General features: G+C 40.6%; 2 protein-coding genes across 6 annotated transcripts in view; both read right to left on the bottom strand.

Moving 5' to 3' along the window:
- Window positions 1-398: 398 nt before the first annotated feature.
- Window positions 399-4,065, bottom strand: LOC122617759 (polycystin-2). Its single transcript, XM_043793743.1, has 9 exons — window positions 3,232-4,065; window positions 2,685-3,172; window positions 2,208-2,599; window positions 1,919-2,150; window positions 1,624-1,851; window positions 1,324-1,566; window positions 1,021-1,265; window positions 911-961; window positions 399-857 (listed from the first exon to the last, which is right to left on the bottom strand). The coding sequence occupies exons 1-9, from the start codon at window positions 3,971-3,973 to the stop codon at window positions 749-751; spliced, it is 2,730 nt and encodes a 909-aa protein (XP_043649678.1). The 5' UTR covers window positions 3,974-4,065; the 3' UTR covers window positions 399-748.
- An 878-nt stretch (window positions 4,066-4,943) lies between these two features.
- The window catches only part of LOC122620482 (CUGBP Elav-like family member 1), a 55,850-nt gene continuing 49,909 nt past the window's right edge, over window positions 4,944-10,884 (bottom strand). For 3 of the 5 annotated variants that reach the window (XM_043797968.1, XM_043798000.1, XM_043797992.1), the window contains 3 exons: window positions 8,611-9,078; window positions 6,558-6,698; window positions 4,944-6,252 (listed from right to left, as the gene is read on the bottom strand). In XM_043797968.1, coding sequence (XP_043653903.1) covers window positions 5,981-6,252; window positions 6,558-6,698; window positions 8,611-9,078 — 881 coding nt within the window. In that variant the 3' untranslated portion in view covers window positions 4,944-5,980. Of the gene's footprint in view, window positions 6,253-6,557; window positions 6,699-8,610; window positions 9,079-10,884 lie in introns of those variants that run through there. The other 2 variants (XM_043797976.1, XM_043797984.1) reach the window with 2 other exon arrangements.

Genomic DNA, 10,884 nt, shown 5'->3' with positions numbered 1-10,884 from the left:
GGGTCCTTTCAAGTGCTTCTCTTCACCTGTCTGCTGAATGGCATTTCATTCCATCCCCATTTTTGCTTGTATTTGCTTTGACCGGTGCAATGATTGCAACTTTTCAATTTTTATTTACAAAAGCGAAACAATGCCAGGCTATGTCTGTATAAAATGAGCTCTATAGGGCCGTATCGTTGGTTCGCTGAAAACAATGCGATGGTGATTTTAAATCAATATATACATTTAAGTCATATATATATTTTTATATATTTCATTTTAATAGTACTGCTCATGGGAAAAGAAGAGCATGTTTCATACGCAAATTCATCCCACAATAAAAATTGTAATAAATTCAAAATTGTAGAATTAATCTGTTTTGTATTTGTATTTCTAAGGGTATATATGTACATATATCGTGTTATGACGCCTTCTCGCATGTTTTAATTTCATCACGCCTTTGCTGCCAAATGTTGAAGTGAACGGGGTGCGAAGTGCGGGTGGTACGTGGGCAACAAGGGGTTAAGGGTACAAGGCAGTCACGGATTCGGCAGAGATTAGCGCTCGGTTCTTGTGGCTTTGTCGGTTTTGCTTTAGTTTTCGGCTGCTGGAGCTGAAGTTAATTAATTTTCGCTCATTTGATTGTTTGCCAGGTAAAGTGTGTGAGTGCACGATTATAAAAGGTTGGTAATCTCAATTAATTTTAATGCTAGTTTACTTAAAAAGTTATCTAACAACATAACGAATATAGCAAGAAAATTTGGTGTTCCTATTTCTTCTTGTTATGGTGATCTTTCTCGATGCGTTTTAGAATATCATCCATGTTGTTAATCAACTTTTCCAGAATTTCCTCCAGGAGGCCCACGCGGTTATTGAGGCTAAATTAAAACTGGTTGGTGAAAGGTCAGGTGAAAAGAATCTAGCTTCTTACCGAACCATCTCCTGGTTTTCTCCTTGCGGAATATCCTGAAAGTACTGTTGCCTAAAATATAGTTAGTTTTAATAGTTTGCCAGAAATGGGTAAAATAAAAGCGGAATTACTCGGCTGGTGTCATGTTCTTTCGCATTTCATGCGGTTCATCATGCGCCGCGCCGACATCTTCTGCCTCCTTGTCTTCATTTATAGACGTCTGAGGTTGGGGGCGTCTCTTCCGCCCACAATGGGTGATCCAGTAGAGCGTGCCCGCCAGTTTCTTGTAGATATACGAGCCCAAGTGACTGCGGCCTTGGGTGATCTCGCCCTTCACCGTATTGTAGGTCTCCATGATGATGGCCAGGAACATGTTCTAAGTAAGTAGAAGTCTCAAAGTTATGGTAACCTATAGGTTAACTGGCCAAACCAACCAATAAGATGAAGAACACAAGCAGGATGTAGGTGAGGAAATAAATGGGACCCAGCACTCGATTGGCTTGCTCAATGAGGTTGTACTGGAAGTCGCCAAGGATCATCCTTATCATGGTCAAAATGGAGGTAATAAAGTTGCGGAAGTCTGGATGCTTAGTGCCAAATAGAAGGAGACCCAATTGGGCATAGGCAAGAAACACTATGCCAAACATCAAACTGAAGCCAGCCAAGTCTTTGGAGCACTAGAAAAGATTTACTCATCAGAAATAAAGTACTATGCTTATTTTTGAGGAACAAACCCTTTTCAGTGTGGTTGTGAACTGCACCAGAGTCTTGTTGAAACTGATGAACTTGAATATTTTAATCCACACGAGAAAGGCCAGAATGGCCATCATATCGACATAAATAATATTCCAGAAACATAGAACGTCCAGACTTTGGTAGGTCACATCTGTACGGGCTCTGGCAGTGAGGGACATCACTTTGAAACTGTGCCAAATGTTGTACACTAAAGCGAGGTAGCAACCCTTGAAAAGTTATAAGTTTACAAGTTAAGAAGGTTGGAACTTAAGTTATAATAATAAAGGAACTTACCAGTAATATACCGCAATCGAGGATGTTTAGTATCGAAAAGAAGTAAATTTTAACTCCGGACTTCCGAATTTCAGTGATCTCATAGATGGTGTAGTAGATGACCATAATGTACCAGAAAATGTAGATAACTGTCATGAGCATACTGCGGTCCGTAAAGAAGGAATACTTCTTCACCGTTTGCAGATGGGCTTGTGGTATAACACCACCCGTGGGCGGAATCTCCGCTATCAACCTACAAGTATAAAATTTACAATAGTCGTATACCTAAAATATAGCACTTTGAACTTACTTAACGCTCTGAAAGATGTCCGTGTTTTCGTTAAACAAATTGAACTCAACCAAACAGAGGCGTGAGCCCCGATCCAGCCAGTGAATATTCTGCAGATTGTTTATGATCTTCACGTTCGTATCCTTGTCATAGTCCAAGTTCACCGTGTATCCCCCGGTGCGGTAGAAGGCCAGTACCGTCCAGATGGGCGTGGAGTCCAGTTCGTTCATCGTCCGGAACGGGGAGCCCTTATGCGTCGCCTTTCGGTCCTCTGCTCCGGCGGAATACGCGGCGTAGCAGGTGTTGAAGTACCGGATGAAGGCGTCGTTCACGTAGCAGCTTTCCTTGCGCACTCGAATCTGCCGGAGGCGTGGCGGTCCCAGGAGAAGGTTTTCATACAGAAAGACACGGCCCTATAAAGAAGGTATATTGCATTCACGTAGTATCAAGTATACCCCATATTTACATCTAATTGCAAACTATTGCGATCAAACTCACCTCCAGATGATGTGCGCTTATGTTATCGGAATCAAGTTTTGAGTAATGGTCAGATACATCTTCGCTTGCGTCCTCGCTGGCGTCCTCGCTGGACTCATCCAAGCCACCCTGGCGCTTAGATCTGCCATGCCCCCTGAGGTCCATGTACGGATTGCCGTAATATTGGAAGTCCTCTACCAATCTGCCCACTTCTGGGGATCCTTCAGGCGCTTCCGGTTCGACTCCTTCGGGAGATTCTTCGTTCTCCGGTGGCTTTAAGACTGGTGTCGTGTGATTGTGATCATCGTGATCTTCGTCCATGAAAGTCAAGTCGCCGTGGAGTGTTACAAGAAAGTTGTATTTCAGATAGTCCCACCAATCCGGCACGGTAATAAGTTTCTCAAAACCCACCGTGACCGAAGGAGCCACTACCATTTCGCGAGTCGTGAATAGTTTCTTCATCGTGTCGTTGAAATAAAACATGTATGTATGCCGAACGGACAAAACAACTTGGAGATACGTGAGGATCAGAATATTTATATAATATATTTCTGCTGTCCATACTTACCCAGAGATGTTAGAATCAGAAAGATTATGAACACGGAGAACTCCACGAGAGCTTCGCGTACCTCCTCATCGGTGGTGTAAAGAATGCGGTTGGTTTTGGCCCTGTTTTGCAGGGCTGAAGCCGCGCTAACCGAAGGAATCCTGGGCTCACGGGCTGCTGGCTGTGGCGCAGCTGAGCCTTCCGGTTTCTTCTTCCGTTTAAACAAGCTAAACTTTTCCTTTTCCGGTGGCTTTGCAGGTCTAGGATCGGATAGCGTAACCACTTTTGCAGACGTCGATGGTCCAGCTTCCTGAATGCTAATGCGCCCTGATTCCCGAGTGCTAACAGGACGAGAGGGAGATGACGAAGGACCCGGGTCCTTAACAGATGTCCTTGCAGATGTTGATGGTTTCTCAGAAGGCGAAGGGCCAGGATCCCGAAGACTTGGCCTAGGCGATGTTCCAGCACCGGCGTCTCTTACCGGTTTTCCAGACGGTGGGCCAGGGGGACCAGGTGGACCAGGTGGACCAGGTGGACCGGCAGGATCAGGGGCTGGAGGTGGGACAGGACGCGTGGCACCCACTCCTATTGTTACGCGTTTGGGCGCTGGCGGAGGTCCTCGAGCCGGAGTCACATCGCCCGAGGTCGTGCCTGCTGTGGGCGTTCCACGTGGCGATGTGCCCGGAGGCGTTTTTGGTGGACGCGGTGGTGGAGGTCCTGGCGGACCACTTGGGGGCCTTCCGCCCTGTCCTTGCTGGGCCATTTTCGATACAAATTTGTATTAGCTTTGCAGATTTCTCGATGAAAAAAATATTCGTTCCCGTTGCACGCTCTGAGGCAGACTGAATAATGCTGCGAACTGACTTCGATGACAGGCACGTATTTGGAAGTTTAAAGAAGGTTTACTTGGATCTGGTTTAGGAACAACCAAATGTGGTTTTTTATAAAAGGAAAACAAAAAGAAAGATAATTTTTGTGATTTAAATTGCTGCATGATTTTGTAGACTTTGGCTTTATGGAGCTAGCCTTCTTTCTTTCTTATTTATGTGGCATTGAAATCATTTATTGTTGCAGATGTTGACTTGTACTGAAGTTTACTAAACACAATATAGTTCAAAACGTAAATGAATGAAAAATGAATTTTACCATAAGTTGCTCCTTTTCCCGTTTGTTTTGGCCATTCTTGTTTAATCCAACTCCGCTCGCAGGTAGCACGTGAAAAAACAATATTCAGACAACAGCTGCACATTCGGCGACTCCTAGCATATGCATATTTCATGCGTTAACGCCAACATTTGAATTGCAGCAGCCGAAGGAGTGGAGTGGAGTGGCATGGAGTTTAAGGACTTCCAGCCAGCTCAGGATGCTTTTGATTTATGGCAATGGGAACCGTTGCTGGATTCCCCCACCCACAGCCCCACCCACTGCTCCACCGACTCAAACATCCTGGCCTTCTGGTCCGCAGCTATCAGCGCCAGTTGAGTTGTCAGTTGGCGCATAAAGAATGCATGTACAATAGCATAAAAGTGATAAGATCTCTTTCAACTTCTCGGAGGATGCAGGCTAAAGTTCTTTAAGCCGACTCCACAATCTCAACTTAATCCTGCATTTTAAGATATTTTTAGACCGTATTGAACTTCACTTTTACTGAAAATCTGTACCGTCTGGTTAGACAGAACAGGCTTAGAGTGAGTTTTCATACGCTTTTTCTTGAAAATAAAAGTCGCTACATGTGTTTTGAAATATATAATATTTTATTTGTAAATCTTTGAAACCGCTTGACTTTATTAATATGTTTTCTATACCTTTCAGTAAAATGTTAAGCTAATTACAGACTACATTACATTTTACTGTTTATTTGTCTGATTTTATTCAACTAATTTTGCCCTCTAACATCAAGAACATTTTAAGTACAAATATGACAAAATTTTGTTTTGCATTAAGATATCGTCTATATATATATAGTTTTAAACTATTAAAGAATAAAATATAAGTTTAAATAAGGATGACAAGCTAAGCCAGAAGTGAAAAGTTTCGCTTAAACTTCATCAGCTTCATTTAGCTGGATAAATTAGTTACTTGTTCAGTTTTTCACATGGGTTTCAAAACGATTTTTAGATGAAATATTTTTAGCTATCCCCTTAAATGTTTTTCACTACGAGCGGAATTTCGAATGTTTTTTGTTGGATTGCGCCCCGCTACATTTTATTATAATATTTATTTCCTTAAATTTAATCTAGTGATTATTTTCTATGTTTTATCTCTTGGTTGGTGCAAAAGTTACATTTTCTCTTCATTACTGGTTTTCCTCTTCTGTTTGCTTAACTATTTGGCTTTGAAAAATACTTTGGCGCCACAACGCAGTTAACCATTTCTGTATTTGATGTATTTATATTTTATTCTGTAGGATTTGTTTGCTGACCACGTTGAATAGTTAGGTGGATTTAATGAAAATGTTGATGGTATTCAGCAAATGTGATTACAAGAGGGATGCAACTTTTAAGCTACTTCTTTGGTAGGGTTAATTTTTGCGGTTTGTTTTTGTGCACTCGACAGCTTTAGTTGTAAGCTTTCTATTTATCTCTAGTTTTGTGTTCACTTATCAGATACATTTTTGTAATTGGTCCTTTGGTTTCAGAACGTTGCTTAAAAGGCACAATTGTTTAAACTAGTTTCATTCCATTTATTTGTGAATTGCTGGTGTGCTGGGTGCCTCCCTGGCCACGCCCATTGAAGCCATTTCAGCCATTTTAGCCCACTTCTTAGCTGCCTAGTACGGCTTGGCCGCATCCTTGGAACGTTTAAGTTGGACCTTCAGCCGCTTGGTGCCGATTTGAAAGCCATGCATCGCCTGGATGGCCGCGTTGGCCGAGTGTGGATTGTCGTAGGACACAAAGCCGAAGCACTTCGACAGGTTGGTCTGCTTATCGATGAACACCTTGGCCGAGAGGACATTGCCGAAGGGCAGAAACGTCGACGCGAGATCTGTGTCAATGAACTCCTGAGGTAGGTGATAAATGAAAAGATTGCTGCCATCGGGACCTGGTTGGAGAAAAATAAATTTTCTTAATATTTTTTTATAATATTTTTAGGGTAAGAGAAGTTCTTTGATTGGGAAAAGATATCTACACTGCACTCAAAATTAAAATTATTTAAAATGAAAGATATAAACATGGATAAAACCTTTAAACATCCTGAATAAAAATGTTGTGGTCTTATTCTGTTATCATTATAATTGCACATAATGTTTGAGGTCCTACGTAGCTGCTCTCTTATACATTTATTGTTGAAAAAAGGTATGCTTTACATATATTTCTTAGCTCATTAGCTATGTAATTGAAGCTTACCCTCGATCTGCTTGCCAGCCACGCCGGCAGCCGCCGCTTGAAGGGCGCTGGGGGTCAGAGGTTGAGAGGCGGCTCCGTAGGCGACTCCATTTGTCAGTCCGCTCAGGGAGGATGAGTAGGGGTCGGCGGCATTGGGGGGCCCTAAAATGTTGGACGATTCAATTAAAATTATTGGCTGCAAGTATTTACTTTGAACAACTGAAAAGAAGTGTGTAAACAGTTATTTCGTTTTCCCACAGAACAAATTTTCCACAAACAAACACTTACAAGGAGAGAAATGGACAAACACATACACACACACACACATACAGTGGGACACAGAGAGATACACGCAGAGAAATATGTATGCAAATATGCACGAGAAGCATATCTGAACAATAAACGAACCCAAGTTGACTTAACGCATATGAGATCTCGCTTCCTTATTTATGATTATTTTTAGTGTTCCTTTTCACACATTGTGCTCAGCCATTTCATGCTATTTTTTATCCCCTTTTCGCGGCTCTCGTCCCTTTATTATTAAATTTTATTTTATTTTTTCCTCTTTGTTTGTGTATCATGGAAAAATTTGTTAGCCTTTGTTGTTCGGGTTTTCCCGCGTGGCGCCTGTTTTTTAATTGAGCCTGCCAGCCCATGAAAAAACTACATTTTTGAGGCGCCCCCGCAGTTCGCTTTGTGCATTGCCCAAAATTGTTGTTCTTTTTCCATAATCTGCAACAAATTTATTACTTTCCTTTGGGCTATAATTTTATTTTATTGCATTTGACGATGGATTTTTTTGTCGGAAACGAGAGCTTTGCATTAAGTGCCATTTGGTGTGTAAAAGGATAGATCAAATTCATAAATCCATTAAAGTTGCTAATTGACGAGCTAATTGCCGTGGGCAATGTAAAAATATGCTCCCAAAATGATTACTAACTTACCAATTGGGATTTGAGTGTATGTAGACTCCTGCATTGAAATATGACTACAATTATAACGCCCACTTTGTTTTAAAAATTTCGAATCTACTTGCATTATATATTAAATGCGCAATCTACACATTTCTGACATTTCTTCGAAAGCTTTCTGCGTCGTTATTTAAAAAGGATTCCTGCTAGAAGTCAATTTTATGCGTACTGCTACGCAAATCTTCCCTTCCATATTGTTTTCATATTTTCCGCTTTGGTGTTTTTATTAAATTTTTCCTTTTTTTTTCAATGCAATCATGAATGTATTGTATGAAGCACCATTTATTCATTGTTGTCAGTAACACGGACTTGATTTTTTTGGCGTGCGCTGGTTTCCTACCATTTTCCTGTTTTATCAATTTAACTTTGCTTTGTTTGTTACAAAAAAATGTTTTGTTTTATTGACAGTGATGGTCAGAACGTAGAAATACAAACATAAAATGTTGGAACTAGAAATTTTCACACAGAAATTTAGCCGAAAATTGTAATCAACTGATCAAAAAAGAAAAAGTAATTATAAAAATATGGTAGAGTTTGTTTTGGCGGAAACTGAAACATTTCTCTTTAATGACAAGGGAATGGCTATAGTATATAGCCTCTGCAATTTGTAGATAATCACCTGCAACATCAACTAAAACGAGTTTTGTGTAGAGTTAGTACTTTAGATATAAATAGGATAGGACATGGCGGGGCGAGGTAGTAGGCTCATGCTGTTGGCAGAAGGGTTATATTACTTAGGATAATACCGCTTGGAGTTAGTGTGGTTAAGTGCCAGAGATAATACTCTGTTTGATAACAATACACAACAAACAGAAGAACACAAAAGATGTACAGAACACATACAAATACAAGAAAAGAACAGATCGTCCCATTACCCAATACGACTGATATATATTTTTACACTACTTCAAATCCTTTGAATTTTAATAAATGTATAACCCTTTCTGTTATTACATAAACTATTGAAATTGTCTCGAAATATAATTTTTTTTAATACTTCATCAAAGTAAGTATAAATTTAATGATCTACAATTTAATAGCAAAAACTGTCTTTGGTCCATATTTTTCTATGCGAAAGAAACCCTTTTAAGTGATCTACTTACACAGCGCATTGAAGGTCAGCGATTGGCCGCCGCCCCCCTGCTGGGTGGGCGTGGCCGAGTGACCGATTAGCTGCGGCATGTTGTAGGTGGTGGCGATGGGTGGTGGTGGGGCGGCCGCGAAGGTCAGCCGCTGGTTGTGGAGGCCGCTGGTGGCGCTGCCGCTGCTGTTGTTGTGGCCGCCGCTGCTGCTGCTGCTGTGGTGGAGGGACAGCTGGTGGTGGGCGGAGGGCGTGGCTAGTAGGGTTACCAGATTCTGCATAGACATGGATGGAGCGGCGAGCAGTCCAGCGCCAGCAGCATGCCCGGCGGCACTTGTGGGTGTGGGTGTGGGTGGTGGTGCGCCGCCAAGTGGGTTAGATGCTGCTGTGGCTGCTGCAGCCGATAGAGATGCTGCTGATGCGGCGCCGATGCTGGGACTGTGCTGGCTGTGGTGGGCACTGTTTTCCGGTGGGTGGTGGAAATTTAGTCCTGATTTTCCATAGTTATTTTTTTGTTTTGTTTTGTACAGTTTGAGTTGGTTGGTTTATGGTTTAAGGTTTTGGTTGAGTTGGTTGATTGAGTTGATTGATTGTTTTGTTTTTTTTTTGTACATGACCACAGAGTCAATCATAGACATACCAAATAATGTTCAACGAATATTTATATATAAAAAACATAGAAGAAAACACACACCCAATTGGATTATTTACATATACAAAAAAATTATAAAAAATTAATTTTGATTTAATTTTTTGGTTTTGTTTTTCGTGTTTTAATTCATGTAAATACATACAAATCAAAACAAATAAAAATTAAAAAGTGTAACGAAACATGAAAATAAACAAAGGGGGGAGGGAGAAACAAAAACAAAATGAAAATGGGAAACATGAAATGTAATATAAACTAAAGTATTTAAATTAAAAAGTAAAAACTGAACAGCAATAATAATAAAAAAAAGTTTAAAAATAAAAATTCAATTTAAAAACTTAAAATTTAAATTGTAAAAAATGAAAACCAAAAATAAGAAATCAATTTAGAAAAACAAAGATGCAAAAAATACGTATGTATGTATGTATCAATAAAAAGTAATCAAAATCAAACGTGTAAATGCAGAGACATAAATTCAGATCAATCGAATGCAGTTAGACATAAACTAAATAAAATTATGTATATTAATAGCATAAAGTAATTAAAAATCTAAGAACGCTAGCGGAAGGAAACAGGAAATGAAAAATTCTCCATTTCCCATTTCCGGCTTCAGTTATTCTTTTATATTGCATACTTGGCGGCGCTGGCAAAAGATTGAAAGCTGTTCTACACAAAACAAGAATCCTAAAAACACACACAGAGACAAAAAAGAGAGAGAGGGAAAGAGAGATAGAGAGGGGGATAGAGGGAGCAGGCAGGTGTGGTATGTGTGCGAGGGATACAGATGAGCACAGACATTCACATAAGGAGCAGGGCATTGTCTAGCATATTTAAGGAATATTTTTCAAATTGCTTCCTCGCTTTGAATGAGCTGCCAGTAGATGCTTTTATATTCTATGTGTGTGTGTGTGTGTGTGGGAGCATAGTTTTCCCATTCCTGGCTGCCACGCCCCCCACGGGCAGACCCCGCTTTTGTGGGCATAATAAAACTTTAAGTGTTCTCACCTGCGGATAACTTCAGGTTGTTGCTGTTGCCACATTGGAATTGCATTTGTTTACCTGCCAGACCTCGGGCTATTGGGGCAGTCTCTTTTACCATACACTATGTATGTACGTATGTATGTATGTATGTGATGCCCCTTCTTTTCGGCCACCTTTGATGGTGCTTTTTGCCCTTGGGGCCTTTGGCAAAGTCTTATAAAAATTGCAAGTCGGAAAATGGGCAAAGAAAAGCAGGGAAAAACCGTAGGCGAAGACGCTTTATTCGGTATTCCTTTGTATTTGCTCTCATCTAAGTAAGTCTTCAAAACTTTAAACATGGCTTTGTTTACTTATTATTCACCAAATTAGGTTGTGCTTAAGTTCTATGTGGTTCGACATTAATTTAAAAATTTCCACGCATTTTTCTTGACTTTTCATCCCACAAATAATAGGTCTCTACTAGAAAAAGCCACAATTAAATAATGTTTTCTGCAATCTCCGGTTCCCCGAAAGTGGTCAAATCAGCAAACGTTTACGAGTCTGCCGCATCCACTTAACGGCTTCATTCGGCACTTAAATATAGAAAAAATAAAGGAACGAAGGAGAGCGCACAGGACACGTTCCCTTCATTTGCTGGCCATCACAGTGCGGAGTCGTCGAGTCCTT

Source organism: Drosophila teissieri, chromosome 2L (genome assembly GCF_016746235.2).
Source record: "Drosophila teissieri strain GT53w chromosome 2L, Prin_Dtei_1.1, whole genome shotgun sequence".
NCBI lineage: Eukaryota > Metazoa > Arthropoda > Insecta > Diptera > Drosophilidae > Drosophila > Drosophila teissieri.
Note: the sequence above shows the minus strand (reverse complement) of the source record. Positions and strands in the feature narration are given on the sequence as shown.